The sequence below is a fragment of the Branchiostoma lanceolatum genome, chromosome 6 (genome assembly GCF_035083965.1).
Source record: "Branchiostoma lanceolatum isolate klBraLanc5 chromosome 6, klBraLanc5.hap2, whole genome shotgun sequence".
Classification (NCBI taxonomy): domain Eukaryota; kingdom Metazoa; phylum Chordata; class Leptocardii; order Amphioxiformes; family Branchiostomatidae; genus Branchiostoma; species Branchiostoma lanceolatum.
Genome location: NC_089727.1, coordinates 10,912,527 through 10,934,902, shown reverse-complemented (window position 1 = coordinate 10,934,902; position 22,376 = coordinate 10,912,527). Strand labels below are relative to the sequence as shown.

General features: G+C 40.7%; 2 protein-coding genes and 1 long non-coding RNA gene across 5 annotated transcripts in view; 2 read left to right on the top strand and 1 right to left on the bottom strand.

Moving 5' to 3' along the window:
- The first annotated feature begins 1,478 nt into the window (after positions 1-1,478).
- LOC136436543 (uncharacterized) lies at positions 1,479-6,350 on the top strand. 2 transcript variants are annotated; one of them, XM_066430589.1, is made up of 5 exons: positions 1,479-1,953; positions 3,433-3,532; positions 3,954-4,069; positions 4,533-4,635; positions 5,029-6,350. In XM_066430589.1, exons 2-5 carry the CDS (start codon positions 3,446-3,448, stop codon positions 5,632-5,634), a joined length of 912 nt encoding a protein of 303 aa, XP_066286686.1. In that variant the 5' UTR covers positions 1,479-1,953; positions 3,433-3,445; the 3' UTR covers positions 5,635-6,350. The 2 variants fall into 2 exon arrangements, with proteins under 2 accessions (XP_066286686.1, XP_066286687.1); XM_066430590.1 differs by lacking the exon at positions 1,479-1,953 and having other exon boundaries at positions 3,159-3,532.
- Positions 6,122-9,773, bottom strand: LOC136436544 (uncharacterized). The gene is made up of 2 exons (XR_010756054.1): positions 9,508-9,773; positions 6,122-9,309 (listed from the first exon to the last, which is right to left on the bottom strand). It is a non-coding gene; the product is annotated as an uncharacterized lncRNA (long non-coding RNA).
- Positions 9,774-17,970: 8,197 nt separating this feature from the next.
- LOC136436542 (relaxin receptor 1-like) overlaps positions 17,971-22,376 on the top strand; it is a 40,547-nt gene continuing 36,141 nt past the window's right edge. For both annotated transcript variants that reach the window (XM_066430588.1, XM_066430587.1), the window contains exon 1: positions 17,971-18,314. The gene's annotated coding sequence lies outside the window, so the exon portion shown is untranslated. The remainder of the gene's footprint in view (positions 18,315-22,376) is intronic.

The window sequence follows — 22,376 nt, the reverse complement described above, 5'->3', positions numbered from 1 at the left end:
AATCGTGTAACCCCCTCTATCATGACCTCAATGAAAATCTGCCTGTATTCCCATTAAATCTTCTCATAGATAAATAAAGGTTTAAACAAACAAGCAAACATACTGTATTGACAAAATGCATTAGATCGCTTTTTTTTGCGACCCATAGTGTCTTTGACATTTTTTTCCAGCCTCAGATAACGTTATCAACAGAAAACACACGTAGAATGTATAATTTCAATTTTATGACTTTCTTTTAGTTATGATTCTATCAATGGGAAATTTGTAGAAAGAATGTACTAGATATATTTCAATCCTTCCCAACAATCCTACTAAAAGAAGCAAGGCTCGGTGGAAAAAAAAAAGACTCTTTAAGGAGGTCTGCGAAGACAACGTCCACATGAACTATGTTATGAACGAACAATGATCAAATTTCACATGTTGCTGAATTGTAAATGAGGAGTGGGGGAGGGGGTGTTGTTCCTACGCATTTTATTACCGTTATGTTGCTCAACGTTCACGCGCCACTGGCTACTTCTCTTTGCGCGTGGGCGTTTCTAAAATCGTGAACCCCACTTGGATTCAAAAGAATGAAGTACGAGAAGTTGATATAGCAACTCTGTGTCGCACTTTTTTTTTTTACAAGAGACTATATGAAGTATGTAGGATGGAGCTGTTTCCAAGTAAATTTGTTGGTGGAATCTCTAATGTCGATCCACCCTTTTTTGTACAGGCGCTGTCTTATATTTACAATGTAGGGAATATCGCATGTCAATATGTAGTCGAATCCGCCCCTTTGTTCCATTATACTACTTAACGTATACACAGCACGTACAACACAGTGTTGAATATGCACGTAGCTGCTTATTCGTCTGGAACGAGGTAAAGGAAATGCGTCGGTACTAGCTATATAGGGGATATGTAATCTCCACAGTATCGTTGGAATCCCTTTGAAGAAGCGATACTGGCGGGGAGGTCTTGATTATTCAACCTGCCGTGCACCGGTGTAAAATTGTCTGGCAACGAGTGGCTATGTGTTTTCACCGTACAAGACGAAAGAAAGATTGATCAACTCCTCTCCTTGTTTCCTCCACGGTGCCACTTTTGCTGTAGTCATCACGTAACGTAACGCTACCAGTTACCGTGCACTTTGGGTCAGGTCCACATGTCGAGGTGTATCATGTAAAAGTCAGTTCTCATGGCGAATACGAAGAACAACAAAGATAAAATCCGTTGCCACGACTCTCCTTTATACAAAGCAATTATTATAGCATAGGTTTGCATCCAGCGATACAACAGAATAAACTCCCGAGTCCGTAACAAAAAAGAATTGCGTCATGTATGATGTATTTCAAATGTAATGCAACACTGCGTGTCTCAGTCAGAACGTGATGCGCATCATGACCTGAACAGACCCCCTCCTCTTCAGCCGGCCTGGTTGCTAAATAGTTTTCACCCGAACTAGTCCAATAGTCGGTGGCAAAGTCAACAGATGTGTGTGTGTGTGTGTGTGTGTGTGTGTGTGTGTTTGTGCGTGTGTGTGTGTGTGTGTGTGTGTGTGTGTATGTGTGTGTGTGTGTGTGTGTGTGTGTGTGTGTGTGTGTGTGTGTGTGTGTGTGTGTGTGTGTGTGTGTGTGTGTGTGTGTGTGTGTGTGTGTGTGTGTGTGTGTGTGTTCTTGCTGATTGTGTGTCGCTCTATATACATACATCTAGAAATATAACTACGGGTCCCTGAATGTCTTAAAAGGCTGTCTTTTAGATACATCCACAATTATATACAATCTATCTCCATTAGTGATTATAATAGGATCGTGACTGCAAGTCTTGGTTGATTTATCATTGGTCACCTGGATCACGTGACATACCGAAGGATACAGGCCCGGTCGCGTCACGCCTTGCAAACGTCACTGAGAAGACCCGGAGAAGCACGTCCCGTCGTTACAGTCACTCGCAGATCTGAAGTACGTCGTCTTGGTATGTTACGTACATCATTGTGTTTACTACTTATAGTTCAGTATGTGAGCTTTTGTAATCGTCACTTAGGATGAAAAATGACAGAATGGGATTTCACGTTACTGAAGCCTTTTCCAGTTACCGTAGTTTCTGGCCCAGTGATCAAGTGTTTTATTCATATTAGAATTCTAGACGTCAGCCTGTTGCTAGTTGCTTTTCTTATGTTGCACATTTTGCAAGAAAACTTTAGAACTTGTGTTGCAGTGTATACATTCTATCTATGGATAGTGGGAAAACTAGCTGTCGTTGGTTTGAGTGGGGGCCGTGGGAAAAAGATTGCCATGCTTTTGGCGGGAACCAAGTGACAACCCTCGTCATTTATTGTTCCATTACGCTTAGTTTATAGTTCTATCACAGAGCTCTTCGTTATATACTGTCCACCTGTGCTGTTGCCCAAAGAGAGAGAAATTAGCCACGTTTTACTTCCATGGTGGTGTCTGAATCAAAAGCTTCGTTGGTCCTGCAAAATAAACAAGCTGACTGAAGTATGGGAACGATTATTCAACAAGTGGTAGATCTTTTGTCGGACCCTGACCATCTTGGTTTGAGCTGCACATGCATGTCACAGTCTGGTGGTACATTGTGCATATACCTTAGCAAATCTACTGAACTGGTTATGTCTTGTATGAAATGTTCGCGGTGGTTATATGTTCAGGGTTTTCGCGGCGACCGTTTCACCGTAAACTTAAACCACCGCGAATATTTTGTCTGTAGCAGTATATGTCTATAGAACTGCCGCGAACTTAAAACCACCGCGAACACTCCATTTTCCCCTTTAGCGTGAAGAAACTTAAATGCATTTACAGTAATCTTAATTAGGTCAACATGGCCTCGACCCTTAACCATCAAATACATTTATGTAAGAAGAAACATTATCCACACGACATACCGACATAGAATAACAGAGATACTGTAAGTGCATTTAAGTTCGCGTGGTTTTTATTTCGCGCTAAGGGGAAAATTGAGTGTTTGCGGTGGTTTTTAGGCAGTGCTATAGTCACATAGTGCTACAATATTGGACAAAATGTTGGCGTTTACTTAGTTTTATGCTCGCGGTGAAACGGTCGTCGCTGAAACCGCGAACATATGAAACCTTCAGGAACATTTCTGCATTTACAGTACTGGCGATTATTATTGCCTCGGATTAAGTTAGTCCATACGCGAGTGGGACAAACTGGGCAGCCACGTAACCAGGATTCATATCTCTACAAACCACTTGGCATATGCAAAGTTACATGTTATTTAAGATGTCTCTATAGCTCCTTTACATCGCACTAAGTAGTTTTTCCTTGTTTTGTAGGTTTTTTGGGGGGTATTTTTTTCTTGGTGGTTAAAATCAAAATAAAGCAAACAGGATACCTAAACAAAAGTCATTCTAGTCGAGTCAGAATCCACTGAGTTTCTGTGACAGCATGTTGAGGGTTTCTTTTTCTTTAATAGACATACACTCAAAATGGTTGCCAACATCGGAAACGAATGCCCCCTGCCGAATGAAGAGACAAGTGCAGTCTACACTGTCTACGGAGACACATTGTCCAAGGTAAATCACTATGTTGACACCGATGAAGATTATAGATGCATGCAATGTAACAAAATTTTTGCATAGGATGTAAAAAAAATCTTGTGAACCATTTGGGAAATTCAGACATACAAATATGCTTGTGGGATGGGCAGCATCAATTTTCGAACAAAGTAAACGCTGGTCAGTAGGTTACTGCTATCTAGATTTGCATATTTTCCCACGCTCCGATAAGTGTTATCACTAACGCAGGTAAGGAGGCAGACTGATTGCTACGAATCCGTCAAAGTGTGAGGCTGCTTAGTTCTTAGTTCTTTTAAGAGACAAGATCTTATGATTTTGGTCAACGCGAGGCCATGCCATTGCATCATGTGTACATTTGAGGTATGCCTTTTTTCCAACGACGCCAGATAATGCTAACAAAAGTTATTCTTGTCCATAGACTGAAATGGCAGAATACGGTGAGGTGGAGATTGTGTGGAAAGGAGAGCCCACCGGAGATGTGTGCGTGGTCGGCAGTTGGAATGCGTGGAAGGAAGGGAAAAAACTTGCCAAAAGGTAAGAGAAGGCAAAAATTTACAGGGGTTGGGGGCTTTTAAGAAATTTTGAAATTAAACTCATTTTGCTTTAGAGTTGGACATGTTTACATAAAATGAAAATAATACCTTTGAACTTTGAACTTTATCTATAACACCACCATTGCAGGCTAATAGCAATAGCAATAGCCTGGTGTTGGCATTAACAAGTACAGCTATTTCATCAGAACTACATTAGACCATTTAAAAACTTGACTGTCAAAAGCGACACAGTTATGCACAAAATAGTCTAAACCTACTCATAATCTAAAAGCATGCTCAGTTAAGACTCATGATCATGACAGGCAATTGTGTTCTGGTGTACCGAATACTATTTCATAATAGGAATAAAAGATTGTCTGTGCCTCTCGGGTCGCTTTGTCGCTATCTAAAGACCATTTCACTCACCTGTAACATGACCTGCTGTATTTTGTTCTACTTTGCAGCAAGGACAGTGAAGAGTACGTTGCTCGTTTGAGCCTGCCGCACGGCCGATACGAGTACAAATTCTGCATAGACAAACAGCGGTGGACCCATGACGGCACTCAGGTAAATCATGCAGTATAAATGACAATTGTCCTCGTTGTTAGATGGGGGAACTTAATTGTTACAATAATATCAATTTTGTGCTAATTGGAGTGAGCAAGAAGAGAAGTGAAAATCAGAGAGAGAGAGAGAGTGAGAGAGAGTGGAGAGAGAGACAGAGAGAGACAGAGAGAGTGAGAGAGAAAGAGAGAGAGAGAGAGAAGGAGAGAGAGAGAGAGAGAGAGAGAGAGAGAGAGAGAGAGAGAGAGAGAGAGAGAGAGAGAGAGAGAGAGAGAGAGAGAGAGAAACGCTGCCACAATTATAATCAAGGACTATGATAAGAAATGTATGCAAGGCTGTACATATCGGACAAACAATCCACGAGCGCTGAGCTCATTTTCTTCCCTTTCAATACAGCCGTCTGTGATGAACAAGTATGGCTCGTATAACAACGTGCTTTTAGTGACGCAAGCAGCCGACGATAAACTAGGATCCCAGGACCGAACCGGCCCCGCCGAAGAGGTCGCTCTTGAGAGAGAGGTGGACTTCTTCATGGTCAACAGCAGCAACATCGCCTGTGAAACTGCGAAAGTGAGTGCATTTGCTGAATGGGTCATTCCCCGTCCACCTAGCGGTCCTGACGCAGCAGACACCATTGTCCATCCCATTGATGAAACCCTGCCACCTAGCGATCCCAACGTCAACGACATGGTTGTAGTGTCTCTTGAAGTCGGAGAAGCCCTACCACCTAACGACCAGGGGGGCACTGACATCCGGAAGAGGGCCAACACCATGGTCATTTCCCTTCACGAAACAGCGCCACCCAGCGACCGCGAGGGAACCGACACCCAGGAGAGGGCCGATCCAGTTGACGAAACATTGTCACCTAGCGCCTGTGAGGGAACAGACACCCAGGAGGAAGGCGACGCTGCCGTTCCAGACGATGACACCGCCCAGAGTGAGCTGTACTATAGTTATTTCAGCTGGATAACCGAAGCTATCTTCGGCAAGACGAGCGACTGAAGAAACAGAACGGGGGATTTCTGGACAGGCGTCCGGACAGATCCCACATACAGGAAGCTGGTTTAACGCATAGATTTGCTCAGGTTCTGGAGAATAGAAAATAAGCTAATTGATACTATGTAAATCAAAACTTTAGGGTAGACTCTTACATTATTGGACCATCTTCCACGGCAAATCAAATGAGTAGAGACTTTGCCATTATTTGGTGTCATATAGAGTTAGTCTAATAAAAAGCACTGTAATTGTAGCCGCCATATGTTAATCAATGAATGAAGGTTTATGTTGTCTTTTATTGTATCTTGCCCAGAACGTGGGCGTATAAGACACCACAATGAAAAAAATAGAAAGATTATATATATATATATATGTTTCCCATAACTCAAAACAAATCAGGTAGAGGCAGTATAAACACTAAATGATAATAGATCAAGGAATGACTAATCTAAGCACAGTTACAACACCGGAGAAAACGTGATAACGCATATGGTTCAATGATTAAAATCAATATTATGACATCTTCTTTTCCCAGTCAAACACATTTACTACATACATGCAAAGATAACTGAACCGCTTGTTGCAATATATTTTTGCACTTGGTGTCACTGTCCGCTATAGTTGTGAATTGAATTAATTCAATGTATGCTATGGGAACCTATTTCGAATGTAACTACTTTAAGAGTCTGTATATCTCACATAAACGCCAACTTGTATGTCAACTAGATGTGTCATGTTTTTGTAACACAGCTGTCTCAGCTCCTGAGAGACAAAAGTCGTCACTTATCTTGAGGGTGTTATGAGCAACTATATGAGCTCTTGTGTAAGGTTTCACTGTTTTAATGCACGTGCCCTTACCTTAGGATTTTGCGGTCATGGACATATAGTACATAGCGATTAGGTGCACTCGAACGTATACTATCATGAGTTAACCCGAGTGTCACTGTATACACTATTGATGCCTGAGTTCTTTTTAAAGTAAACTTGATGTAGTCAAGACTGTCCTAAAGCCGTAACACCGAGGCAAAGTGGCAACTTTAGATGATTTGGATTCGACATAATTGCAAAGGAACACGCAATATGCCAGTCACGTAGCGAATTTTGACCTACCATAGCATCCCATAGGTGATCATATGTTTTGATACCATGGCAAAACGAAAAAAAAAGCCCTTAAGAACTCATAACTCGGCAACAATGCATGATATTACAAACAAGCTTTCACCAGACTAACACTCTATATCAGTTGGGCCGGCTAAATCAAAAGAGAATTTAGAAACACCAGTTCATGCAGCGTCACTTCGGAAAATTGCCAGCGGAAGTCACGTGACTATTTTTGAAGAGGGGGCGAAAGAGACAACAACATGGCTGCCCTTGACACTGAGCTGACTCGTGTTGAAACTATAGACTTGGGATTAGCCCTTAAGAATTTAAAATACTCATAAAAACACGACGCCAAAAACACCTTAAACTTCATCAGCTTTATAAACCGTTGGCCAAACTATATAGATTAGAATATACCTGATTCATTAATTATAAGCCCATTTGCACGCGTCATATATACATGTATTATCTCATGTTAATAATGTACTCGAAGTTGTTTATTATTAACTCGAAGTTGTTTATTATTACGTTATATTGATTGAAATCATAATGAAGTCGTTATGAACTAAAGACGGAAATAACTCATACAAACTTTTAAGGATAGCTCAAGGAAGAAAAATACCTCTTTCCTCGCGTTCTGATATTCAACAACACTCTTGCCAACACTTACAACATTAGGAGTCATCCTTTCTTTACAGTGAACATGCATATACAGTCAAACCTGTCTATAGCGGTCACTCAAGGGACTGGCCAAAACTGGCTGCTAAGGACAGGTGGCCGCTATGGAGAAAATGTTGATTAATTGACCACGAGTGACACATGTTTTCAGTACCCACTGAGATACATTTATTCACCGTACAGTACACATGTAAGGCACATTTTAGAAGTTCGATTGTTGTTCTTTTACTCCAAGTTAGTTAAGAACAAAATACATGTTGCTCAGTTGCCACTTACTGTTCGTTTTCGACCGTTTTCAAACATAAAATCGTGGCGACAATTTTCCTTAGTCTCTTGTTGTGTTGGTTCGGTTCCCGCGTGGCTTGTGTTGATCAGCATCTACCATTATGCTAATAGGGTACTCAGAAGAAGGTCGCTCTTTTGAGGGCTTTTTGTCTTTTCAGAAAATTGCAACAGCCCAAATTTTACATCATAGTAATATTATCCACATTCATTTTGAAGCTTTTGGTTTAGTAATCATCCTCAGTGATACTTTGCAGCAAAATTAATTTAGTATATTATACCTCCGTAACAGTGGTGTCTTCCGTTGACCTTTATGCTGCTACCAATCCAGTTTGTATCAGCGCCATTTTGAAAATTGCGCGAAACACGTTTTGAGCACAATTTGAATGAATTCCCGGTGAAAACGGAAATTGGGCCGACATTCAAACATTTCGCGAACTTACCGCATCAGGTACATGTGTGGGTTGTATTTTCCAAAAAGCTGCCGTAATATTTGTCCAGTCGAAATGCACAGAAATGGTCAATTTTACCTCGATGTACAAACGTTTGCCATGTGAAGAAAATTATACTTGACTTCGCGTCAAACCATGGATTTTCTAACAAAGATAAAACATTCTGGTTTTCTTTATTATGATCCTATCCAGTTGAGTCCACATAAATTTGATAACTGCGTGAAAAAATGAAGATTTTGAACCCGGCGTGCGGTGGCGATGCGGCTTCTATCGGCGCGCCGTGACCGTTATCGGCAGTGTTACTGTACTCGCGGGACCGAAAATCGTCTGGCCGCGACCGCGTTGGACAGGTGGCCGCTATAGCCTAATTCTTAATGCTTATGTCAATGGGAAAAATCCAAGGGACCGACAAAAAGTGACCACTATGGGCAGGTGGCCGCTATGCAAAGGTGACCGCTAATACAGGTTTGACTGTATACAGTATTTCCATACTATGTTGCGAACAATTCAAACCTTAATTTAGGCAAAACACGGCGACAGAAGTGAATCATTATTAAATGCCTTGATAACAAAGTTGTGCATCGTTAGTATCAATAAGATATAACACGTTCTATGTCGTATCTTGAGATATGTCGGTAACGCCCCCTCTCCACCACAGACTGCGACCGCGCTGCAACCGCTGAGAGACCAAAGACTAGACGGATACGAATTTCTAGACAAGGAACGATTTTTTTTTTTAAATTTAGGTTTTGTGTGTTTTGTTGTCTTTTACGTCACACTTTTACATCGTGGTATGCCGATCATGAAACCAAGCTTTAATGGTCATGATCACACAAATTCAATTTTGGTCGCTCACAAGTCGCTCAGGGATCGCATTCTAGTGGAAAGGGGACCTTAGAATCATATCACTCCATGGGCTGATAGAATGCGGACCCCTCACGATGCACAACTGAGGTGGGACAGGTGCGCCCATCCGTTCCGTTCAGCTCACATCGCCCGGTGTTCTCATCGTAGTTCACGGAGCAACAGTCAACGTCATTCAGGCACTCTGAGCAGCAATCCATTCTGCTTTCTGATTGGATCACGTTGATGAGATGATTGGCAAGGGCGTGGCCTCCCAGAACACGCCACATTGCTGTGCGAATTGCTGGTGTGCGTCGCAACGATCCTATATGTGGGGAGACGATTATGATACACTTGAAGAAAACAAAGCATAGTAGTCTCAAACACGTTGTTGTCACCTTGTCTAGGATAGTGGGGCTCTGATGGTTGGAATACATGACTACAAATGCACTTAGTTTTGATAGAGGTGAAAAAATACTGTCAATTTGTAAATCGGACCATGGTCTGGCACTATGCCACTCACCTTTTGAACACACTCCGGACAGACCCCCATAGCCTCCTCCCTGGGCCCCCGGTGCTTGCTCAGCATTGTCACCACAGTTCAGGTCTTCAGCCTGTCAGACAATATTTCTTTAGCGACTTGCCATCCTACAAATTGCCCTTGCTTAAGCCAACATGTAATGTATATTTAGTCATATTACGTTATATGTTTACTGTGTTTATCTTCTCCTAACTAGTATGGAAAGTTACATATAATTTGAACTATATTTTGAATCCTCAATCGTGAAAACATGATAGCGTACTTATTTCTTTAAAATAGTTAAAACTGCTTTTTCATCGACTTCTTCCTTACTCGGATATGTATAGAAATTCAATAACTTGCTGCACACTTCTATGCCGACAAATAGAAGAAAAGAAAATCAGAAAAAACAAGAACCTCGGTGGTTAGTGCTGGTACAGGTACAGGGGCAGCAGTTATTGGTGGTGCAGCCGTTACTTGGGCAGGTGCAATAGTTGGGGCATCCGTTGTTGGTGCAGCCGTTACTTGGGCAGGTGCAATAGTTGGGGCATCCGTTGTTGTTGGTGAAGCCGTTACTTGGGCAGGTGCAACAGTTGGAGTAGCGGTCGTTGGTGGTACTGCAGTGCTCTGACTACCAGCCCCTGCGTCCCCGTACATGAGTTGTCCGTTGAAGTCCATGGATGTCAGCACAGGCTGGGTTCCTGAGTACACAGCGTTGAATGTGATCTCATAGTTCCCAGCCGGCAGGTCGCGGTTGTCAGATATGTTTGAAAGATGATACGTGTCACGGTTGGTACTGGTACCTGTGATTTCAGCTCGCCAGATCTAATTGGAATAAAATATTATATAAAGTAATACGGCTCTCAAAAAAGATTACCATATTACGTCATTCATCGTCATGATTTTTGCATTGTATCTAACTTTGTGCATGTAAAATTGTAGAAGACATTACTGAAGTCCCCGCATTTTTGTTGTGTCATTTAAGTTATCTCTATCCTCTGTAATGAGAACATATATTGGTATGAGATAGTATATGATTCTTTACCTCAATGCTGTCGACTCTTCTGTCGAAGTTGAGCGTGATGGTCCAGCCATCGTTGACACCGTACGGGAGACTGAGAATAATCCTGGAGCTAAAGTGCCGAGGCCATTGGGACGTCACGGCATACTGGGCAGTTATCGAGAACGCGTCTACTTGTGGTCCTGAGAATCATTTATAAAACGCAACATACTGAAACACGGTTTATGTTTTAATAAACAAACAAACATTTCGTTGGAATGAATGGCCTGTGGACACTAGGACAGAGGCTAGACCAACCAACCAACCAACTAACCAACCAACCAACAAACCAACCAACCAACCAACCAACAAATCTAATGTATAGAAATCATTTTTAAAAGGATAAAAAGCATGAGATTTCTTTGCGATACAAATGAATGATATTTCGTATTGATAATGTCCTGTCTCCTGCCTAGCTTGCCCCACATGATTCTGATTGTTAAAACGGTCCACAATGCCGTCAACCTCTTTTTGATAAGCTGTCACTTAATAATTCAGACCCCATTACCAACAGAAAAGCATACATAATCTACAACTATTGAGATTGTTGCTCAAGTCAAGTCGTACACACATTAAAGGCTCAGGCAGCATCCATTAAGCATTCAATAAGAAACCCAGCCTAGCCAGCTACTGTATTTCAATTTTGTTATCAACAGGGACTCGGTAAACCAACCTTTATTCGCATATTCATGCCTAGAATGCTAAATGCACAGTTGACGGAACTAGGTCTTTGTATACAGTTATGTGTTTACAATTATACAAGATATTACGCTGATTATAAGGTGTATGTCAAATGACAGGTATCAGCTTTGAGGCAAAATACTATTTATATTCCTAATAGCCTCTTTAAACAACATTTCGTTTTGAAGCAGATAGAGATATACTAATATGTTGTCCGTAAAAACCTGTGTTTCTTGTACTGCTTGCCATTTTGAGACCACTATATAAACAATACTCGTCACTGTTAATCTCACTATCTACTTTTCACTTTTGTCTTGTTTGTTCGGAAGTTATTCTAGTTGATACTTGAGTCCGAAGTGTGTTCGTGTTACACAACACAGTTTTAAAAGCACAAAGACTCGGACGTATCATTCATTATCTGTATCTGTATCTATATAGCCGGTATAACCGCTATTCGGCGTAACACACCAGCTTCGCAGGCACGCGGCGCAGCAGCAGCTGGTTATATTACGCCGAACGACCTGTCACGTATAACCTTCGCATATCTCTCTGAATGCATTGTTTAAAGCTGTCTAATGAGGATGCTTCCACGGTACTTGGTTGCAACGAGTTCCACTCTACGATAGTTCTAGGAAAATACGATTTTTTAAACCCATCAATCCTAGGTTGAAAAGTCTGATACTTAAAGGCATGGTTATTTCTTGTCCTTTTCTGAGCTGGTTTAGATACCTATTAGTCGGTGCGCCCACCAGTTTATTATCATTGTACTCTGTGCGAAATTGGGCAGAATTGGAAGGAAATCTTTGTGTGTTGGCAAGTAGAGTTCAACTTTGATCCAGAATCAACACTGAGTTAGGATTGATAAAACGTGATATCATAAATGGATGCTACTTCATCCAATTATACGTTTTCACCTCAAGCGGTAGCTACTATCAAAAGGTCTATATTATCTAAAACATCTATAAGTTTTCACGTGTCTTCGCGAAAATACTCCATGGCAGAAGAAAACTATTTGTATAAGAAGTCACCTCCAGGCGTAGTTCATTTTGCAGGAATATTTCAGAAATAATTGGCCTTATTGAAGTTGAATCATTATAAACTTACCTGTGTAATATAAGAAGTGCAGCAAATAGATGAGAAAGATCCTTGCAGAAAACATCGTATGTTTGATTGCACCACGAGGAAGGGTTATGTAAATCAACACGATACTGGTGTTGTGTATATCAAGACCAGCCAGGGTGATTCCATTTGACGTCATTGTTTAGAGTGAAGCGTGTAATAAACTGTCATTATGTTCTCATAAAAGTTCGATTGTGGCCGTTTAGGAGGCAAATAGGAACTTTGAAGAATAACATCCTTCTTCTTTGATTTAAAAAAAGGGAAAACAGAATCAATGTGACCCCCCACTTAAGTTTGAAATCGTCCACTTCATTTACGTCGTTGCTATTGTATTTCGCTTAAAAGAAAATACTCTCGGAATGACAGATAGAATTACATAGAAAATCAAATAGGTCACAATAAAGAAATTTGGGTTAATCGGAGGATTAAGGCTTTCTTTATGTTTCCTATTATAATACTTTGGCTGATTATTATCCTTTCATACCAAGAATTGTTCTTCTTTCTGGGTTTTTAGAATATCATCAAAAATTCATGGACACAATATTTCGAAGGACACATAACACGACTCCCTTTACAACTTTAAATTCACAATGTCTGCGCTCTTTGTTAAGATTTGTCTCACAAATACATTTGAGAGATTTCTAGGCTATCTTATTAGACAAAAATGAAATGATCCTGCTTTTCACTGTTTAAGATCGCTTCTAAAACAGGCGGCAGACGGTCCACTGAAGAGTCGGCAGGTTAAATCCTTCTGGTTGTGTGTGGAGACTGCTGATAAAACTATTCACTGACACTTGAAATATAGTTGCCAAATCCCATGGAAAAATACCAGGACCCCCAAAGTAACATGTAAAGGTATTACAGTTATCATGTAGTGCTGTTTAAGTTCAGAAAACTGTGCCATTAAAAAGGAAGAGGGGAGTATAAATCTAAAAAAAGTTACTCAAGCAACTGGATAAAATTTCGAAATAGTCAGACGTTTCAGACAGCATCCGCTATCTTTCATCAGTGACTGATAAAAGATAGCGGATGCTGTCTAAAACGTCTAACTGTTTCGAAATTTTATCCAGTTGCTTGAGTAACTATTTTTGGCGTATCTTACTACCTGGATGTCTAACCTTCATCAACGAGTATAAATCTACCCTGTCCATTGAGCTGCTGTAAACTTTAAAAAGACAGCCAGCCACTCTTCAATGTACTTTGAAATTTATAGTAGTAGCCACTAAAGATTAAATTAGATATTTGAACACACAAAACCTTGAAGTTTGTCAGGGGCATGATCTATGCAGGACTATGTAGAGCAGCACAAATTGAACCTATAGAAACCTGAGTGCATACCAGACGTTTTGTGTACGCACCTAAGACGACTCCTTTTGATGGATTCGTATCAATCAATTCTAGTGGTTGAGGTCCCGAAGAAGCATGGGGAGTTTGGTTCCCCGAGCAGTATTTTCAGGTACTTTAGCACTAAAGGCCGACACCCCCGTCCTTGAAGTAGTGTGGTACGTCTATGATATAGCTGGTCTGCCGACCGCCCTTGACAAACCATGAGGTCGTTGACCATGTTTAATAACTTTTATAACGTTTTTCCATGAAATTTGTTATGATATTTGTAGAATACAGTAAAACGTCAATGCTACATCGTAGAGCTGTATCTTAGCACACCCAGGCGCCGGGTGGGACACGGTTGGCCGCGTGTACGTGACACGAAATGAGAACTTTACACGGTCAAATACCCTGATGATAGCCTCTTCCGCCTGACTCATACATCAGTCGCTGCAGGTCAAAAGAGGTTAAACCTTCGCCACAGAGATGTGAAGTCATTGGAACGAAGCAAAACGACCAGAGGGGTTCGGCGGCACCTCTCGTGTCACCCCCGAGAACGTCATGTAAGGCGGAATGATAGACTTACATCCACGATGTCGAGCCCGTTGTCTGCTGTGAATCAGAATGAGAGGTCATCAAAAGAAAGGTGGAATTGCTTTTTCCTAAGTCGGCTCGACTCAAAGAACAACTCAATCTTGGAGCCCATTTCCCCGGTGCTGCCACGTACTCGGTGTTTCTTTGATAACCATCCTTGGGTCTTGGACCACCAAGTTAATCTTCAACTGAAGGGTTACCTAGCAACCAAGAACTAAGGAGACGTGCTAACTACAGTCAATTAAGGTTGAGGAGTTGAGTTCCTTTCACTAACCGCCTCCACACGTACACGCACGGGTAATGCTAAGGTCCCAATTGGAAAAGGGGAGGCCCGACGGGTAGTTGACTGGGTTTTTTTCCGGCGTGACCCCTACGTGGCCCGGTGGGACACCCTGTGGTTGTCGGGCTATTTGTAGGCCCGGCCGGGACCCGACATCATTTTAACTCGGACTTAAAATCAAAGCGGGGCCCTGTAACAAATAGGCTCCGTGAGCTACTCGTGCGAAGACCGGGAGGAGACAAATTTGACTACACCCCTGCGGGCACCGACGCAATTGGAACCTAATCAAAACGGGGTAACAATTGGCTCTGTAGGCATATAGGGATACTAACGGCATACACACCATATGTGTATATATATACGAATGAATATTTATATTCAAAGGACACATACTTTCGACAGTTAATCTACTTCACATCACAATTTACATTTTTCAATGATCATTAGTACTTAATGATATATATATAATTAGCTACATGATTTATGTAAGTAAATTGTAGTAATCAAGTTCCGCATGAAGCGATTGCTTTATTCCTCACCAGTCATGAAAATGATATTGTAGTGTTTCGTAGTTTAAAAGCAACACGTACTTGTGGAACGACGCACGTTCAGGGTGATTGACGTATGGTGGGAATAATGATACGCAATTAGATGGTCGCTGAAAGCGGTGAATACGAAAGAGAGCTGATGTGTAGATTTAAGAAAATGTCTCTTACTATTTTATGACATTTATCGGACATATTCCTCCCTGCATTTGTCGACATATGATAAACGTGCATTTATTAATTCATGCTTTCATTTATCTATGATTTGTCATTACTTCACAGCATTTGAAATACCAAACGACTGAATTGTGGCACTTTTTCTTGCAACGTGTTCCTCTGTGAGAATAGAACTTTCTGTAGGAATAAAAATTCAATTACAAACTTGCACATTATTTGCTGTATCAAAACATTTAGAATTGCTTTATATGTATTGATCGATTGAACATATCAACAATAGATTAAGAAAAATATTATGACAAATATATTGATTCATTTCTCTATAAATAAACATTTATTCATTCATTACAAATATATCATTCATTTATTAGAAATGTGTTATATTATCAATCATAGTTATCTATTCATTATGAATCTTTATTCATTTATCATAAATATTAGTTATCTATTCTTTATCTATCCATCTATATATCACATATCTATTTATTATAAACATTCATTGATGATATCATTTATCCATTTATCATACATACTTATTTATCTATTTATTTATTTATTTATCTATCATGACAAATGTGGACCATTACTATAAGGTATCGCTTTATTATGAAGGATAAATCCTGAAGCCGATTGGTCAGGATATATGCCAACTTCCGTCACGTGACGTGTGACGTAAGCAACGGATCAAAGGCGGGTGGAAGTCGGTACCTGCCCCCGCCTCTGTTTATTGAAGGCCCTGATTTATACAACTTCCCAAATTCCCCTTAAGCAAGTTCTTGTGTCCAATATCTTAGCATTATCTAATGAAACAGAGTGGCGACTCAATGTAGATGTACTTGGGATGAAGCACCTATGCACCTAGTTTTCATAGAGAGTTTCACCATGTAGAGTTTCACTATATAGAACATAGAACTCTTGGCAAGGACCCGTGTCGAAGTTACATAGGCACAAGATACACATGGTATACTACAATTTTGGTCTTTGAGTGCTTTATCATTAGGGCAGCTGTCTCAGGGGAATGTGCGGGCTTAAAACAAGTGCTCGTTGTGTGACATTTGACATCTGGTTAGGTAGTGAAAAATGATTCTATTCTATAGTCCCTCTTACCATTCTTGAACGCATGACACCAGATCTAGTACACGGACCATGAAAAAGAAAATGAAAACGACAACAGTTTCAATTTCCAGTTCGTCTCCTTTTCAATCACCCCCGGCTAATTGAGTTCATGTAGCCTTGGTAATCTTTGCACTATTATGGAATGTAATAAGGTTCGTGGTCAGTAATCTTGTTTGACGTCTGTCATTATGTACGGCCTCTTTCGTCAAGTGGCCTCCACACATCTTTGTGACACTGATACGCTTGTAGTAATCAACCACATTATGGCACATACAAGATGGCGGCTTCATTTCATCATCTTCATTTTGGTCTTGTTTTTCATCTTATGGAAATGAGATACTCTTTTTGAGGCATTCTGATTTTCTGATCATAAATGATTTTAATCCTCTCATTGTCACAAGTTATGTTTAGTCCAAATGTGTATAAATGAAGTTTAACGTCCAAATGTGTGTAAATAATATTTAACGTTCTTGTTGTTACTTTGCTTAGTAAAACGCAATTTTCTTTACAGAGGTGCATTTTTAGTGTAGTTATCCCCTTTTTGACAGCTGTCGTCTGCCGTGAGACGAAAACAAGATTACACAAAATTGGTCTTCCCAAGTGAAGTAGTTTTGTCGTCTCGTATAAGGTTTCTTTTCATTACTCCGATGTCAGTGTTGATCCCGACTACGCACGGCTCCTTTCAAATACTTAAATGAAATTTGTTGGCGTGGTCTAGGCGTGGGCGAGTAGTGCCGCAGGGCGAAGCAGAGAAAGCTCCCACGCCGAAGACCCGATTAAGATTAAAAGAGTCTCCAACGTTAAGTGTTTCTTGCACGCCGTAGCTGGCATGCTAAACTTATCTGGACGTCAATGCTGAACTGGTGTGCCTTGGTGGAAATTCGTGCAGATTTCTTGCAGATAACAGTGAGTCTGTTGATGAGACGGAGGCTTTCGCAGTCATGCCAGAGGCGTGTTCACGTGTAAACACCCACAGCGGCGGTTCTTTAAGCTGCATTAATTCCCCGTGGTTACATGGTAAAGGATAACATACGGTACCTCACGGGACTGTATTAGAAAAATTCACTTTATTTTATCACACTTTATTCGCGCTTTGTTATAAGTACATTATCACCACGAATCCAGCTCAATTCTACCATTGCTGGTATATTCAGTGCGTATCGAAGGTGGATAATCGTAGCACATTGTGGTACTTTATAGGTTTCACCATTCAATATTTACCAAGAATCTTAAGACGTCCTCTTTTTTCACCTAATGTAAGCTAGACTGAAACATCATTTGTCAAATTGCAAGAAGCTAAACTTAAATATAATTTGTCAAATTTTCACCTAATGTAAGCTTAACTGAATCATCATTTGTCAAAATTAAAATATTTTAGAAAACGTCCAATTACATGTACAGTCAGAGATAGTGCTATATGTCGTTGTTCGAAAGCGTGGGTGGTAACATACCCTTTAGTACAGCCCAGAAGCCTGAACACTGCAGCATGTAGACTAAAGGATCAAAGTTAACATACAATAATGCATTAGTTACAGAATGACGTTCATGCTCTGCATCTACAGGAAACAATGAATACGTCGAACTGACTATGTGTACCTCCACGTTTACGTACAGGATTAGAGGATTTTTCCAAGCTCTGTCCATTTTCTTACTCCACTCAGTAGAACATACCAGTTAAATATTTTCTATGAGCCAGCGCTGGCAACGGTAGAAATCGCTCCGCATACTAAACCAGACAGACCACCCCCTCCTCATAGGACGGCATATTCAATTAAATATTCAAGACTGTAAGTCGAAGCTATGACGGCTGAGTGTTCGGGCAGGAGACAACACCGTCTAGAATGATGACATAGGCGGGCATCTTCACTGTACAGCAGTCTTCACGTGCAGCACACAGGTGACGGCTAGAAAGGTAAGATGATCCACATTTCTCAGCTGGTACGGTAGAACTTGACCGACTGGTCCCCTGTTAGTCTCGATTTCCGATAAATCCCCGAGCACGCCTTCAGCCGTCATGTTTTATTGCTGAAGAGACCGCGACGTCTGCACAACCATTCCTTCATGAACGTTTGTCTCTCATCCTGATGAGTGTGCCTTCGTGTATACTTCCACGCACACCTTGGGGCTGTAAACAATGAAGTTACTGCAATAGCACTAGCTGGTATGGATTTTTCGAAATTTACATCAGCGTTAAACCGTTACTGACAATCTACAAGTGTACTATCGATTGCACTTCATTGCTGGCCTGTCTCGGGCAAAATTTGAATATAGATTTCCGTTGTCCTACTTGTATTCTAACAACAGGGGTAGCATCATCAGTAATTTTGTTTCAGTTTACAGTTTTTCTCTATCTTTTTCGCCTTGCAGTGTCTACTGTAAAATATGGTGAGACTCCAAAGCTGCCAATCAAGTCAGCAGCGCGCTGCGTCCGTGATAGTGTCCCTTGACAATGGGCACACTTGTAATTAACGTCTTAGAGTCACCGGATGCACAGTAACAAGCAACATCTAGGCTTCATCTATAATTCTAAAGCTAACTTTTAGTAATTGATACGCAAAACAAAATTTACCGTACGGTAACCAGCAAGACTGCAAAAACGGTTTGATGATAGAACTAGATTGGAAGGAACCAGATATAGACAGAATTTTGCAAAATATCATTCTAGATATCACAAAAATCTACAAGGGACTTCCCTGTTTTCAATATCACATTGCAACTATTTTACAGAAAATCATATTCTTCGTTCCTTAACAGAATACATTTTCGGCTTGCGATGGAAAACAGGCGACTGTAGCTGTTAGCGATGCCCATGGTGAGCACATTCGATGTTTAGTTTGTCCAGATTGGAACTTAATTTGGACTATACGAATCCATGCCTACACATGAAGTTCTAGACAGCTGAAGACCAACAAAATGACTTGAAACGACAGCAGTATCGACATCTGATAGATGAGCATATGGCGACGGGTTTCCAGGCGCGAGACTTTGCCAAGGCTGCTCACGAAAATGGCGGATTGTATATCATTATTCCCGTCGATGCCATAAAACATTTATCAGGGATTTGGTAAGCCCATGGGCATTTCCTCAAAGCAGCGGCCTAAGATATACTTGGTACCATATGTCATGTGCAGACAAACAGGCCTTGGAATGGGTGAAATGTGAGAATAAACGACGTGGTGATTCAACCGGCGTATTCCCGAGCGGCATCGTTAGCATGAACTCCCTCCAACTTGTTGAATCCTCTCAGCGTGTTTATGATTTTATGCAATTTCATGATTTTTCTTGTGTTCACTATCAAAACTTTCCTGTCATATTATCCTGCCAATGGTTTAGACAGCGTACAATAAGTGTTCCAGGTGTTGGCAACAGTTGTGCCGTCAATCCATACGCTTTCTTTGGCATCTCGTTATACATAAGTTAGTACAGATATAACTTTGCACACCATGTACACAAAACGCAATGGTTTCTATCCCTTTCAGATTTCTTAATAAGAAATAGTTGAAAAATGACCGCGCTAAAAACAGACGAGGAAAATATGAACTATGGTCTTTGAGCTCATGAGTTAAAAAATGAAACTCTAAATATAGCCTTCTAAAATATACTATAAACATAAGCACTAAATACAAAACATCTGTTTTTCGTCGGTTCCGTGCAAGCTGGTGTCACTTTGTATGTGCCTTAAACAATGGGTAAGCAGCACAGGGGAGTTGAACATGGAAATCTTCTACGGTAGAGAGAGATTTGGTTTTTCTGAAACAAGTTTGAACTGTAATTTCCAACACAAAAATCGGACTCAAATTTTCGACTGTATGACATCAGTCTTTGTCAAGGAATGAGCAATCTGAGATGACGTCATGTTATGCAGATAAGACACGTGACTCAGTGAGCTGTGGATGATAAGTTGCAAAAGGTCTATGGCGCCCCCCGTCTCTATTGAGGGATGGTTGCAAGGCCCCGATTTGGTAACACTTAATCTTATTCATCAGATGTGAAACTAAACTCAACATGACATGGTAACAATCAAATAGAAACATTCAAAGCTGTCCACCAGGGTAATTCTCTTCAAGAAGAACTTGTTTTAAAGTGGATTCTGTTTCCAAAATATCCTGTTGGAAAATGTCAGTGACTTGTTTACACTATTCTGGGAAACCACACACTGCTTTGTGCAGCGCTCAACCGGTTTATCGCCCTCATCACGTTTTGCCCATTCGTCTGGGCACCCTCCACAACCTGCAGCATTTGTAACGAAGGCGCACGAGTTAACCTACGGACAGCGCCACTAAACTGTGAAGATCTAATTCTTGATGTCGGCCCCTCTCTTGACCTCATGTAAATTCGTTACCACCTGGTGCTGAAGATATTCTGTTTTATCAGATTCCAAGTGGCAACTTATATTACCAGGGTTTAGGGAATAGACAGTCGCCAGATGAAATCTGATATACTTACATTCATATACGGTACCGGAGTGTCTACAATGAGAACAAGAGTTCTAGGACATCAAGCTCCCAAGATATTCAGGATCCATCCAATGGATGCAATGCTGTTGTTGTTGTTTTTTCTCACCAGATCTTTTGAAACATCGTTGGATCCAATTAATCTTCATGAAAGTAAATAACGATCTCCGAATATCTTAACGACATCTGATATAACGATCGGTTGCCCCGTGCTTTGTTGTTGTTGAACTACGGCTGTTAGAAGATGGTCACTACGTAATATTTCTTCCGAGATCAAATCATCGTTGTGGCATAACTTAAAAACGATGAAGATGGGTGACCACATTTGGCACCTAGATCAAGTGTAGGTTTTGAAGTACTCAATGGTACTGCAGACGCTATGGTTGATCTTTATTCGCTGTGTACCTATATTCTTTGCTTTTAAAATTGGGATTGAGGGAGGTATGCTAAATGAAACATCTGTAATACGGCCAGAATTTAAAAAAATGAGAGCCTCAAGTCTTCAAAACACAGTTTAAAAAGTGTCGATGACCATGCAATTGAATACTACGAGGTCAAAATTTTTCCGTTCATCATTGGTTCATTTGACCACATCATGGGAAAATTGTGTCGTATTCATGAATGTCACATCCGCTTACAGCCCAACATAATTCACAACAAAACTAAATGAAGTCCTTGTTTGGCTGAGAGAAAATTGTTGTCAGGAGGCATTTTCAGAACTTTTGAATCCTTCCCTAAGCTTAGTGCCTCGGGTTTTGTGCGGTGGGCATCACATCTGCCGGTCTAAGAACGTGTTTGGACTTTAACTTTGTCCTTTCTCTGAAGATGCCGGAATCCAAAGCGGCGTCTTTTTGGAGAGCACAGCCGATACTCTATCTGATGTTCACCGCTTTAAGTAAAGTGGCCCGGAACACAAAGAAAGGTGCTCATGAATAACTGGGAGTCTTGTTCCCTGTAACAATAAAGCAAATTATAACACTGCAGCAATTGTCCAAATGGATTTGGCATTTTTTTGGAAGAAAAAACAAGTTCAAATCTTGAACTAATTTGGATGCCGAACTCACCACCGTTTGCAACTGAACAACTTCGATAATTATAAACACAGCTTAATGCACGTAGAAGACATACCCGTGCAAAATTAAAATATCACATATGTATAGTTAAGTCCATTACTCGGATGTCTGTTTTCTGTTTTTATTGAAGGAATTAGATTGTGATATCCACTTTTTCCGGCATGTGGTTTTATATACACGTGACTCAGGTAAAGAATAAAAGTATAAAAAGTACCAGGCAGTTTGTGTCAGGAATATTTTTGTTTTACATTCGATCTAGGGACTTTAGAAGCTATGGCGTCTCTCAATGCTGTTATGGCAGTAAAATTGTGATATCACAAATGTACTAGAAATCAATCAGTGACGACCTGGATAGTTTAGAACATTGAGTGCAAAGGATATTTTCAAAGTGCAAAGGATATTTTCTGTAAATACGGTCAAAACGCTGTTTCCGATAACGTTATGAGG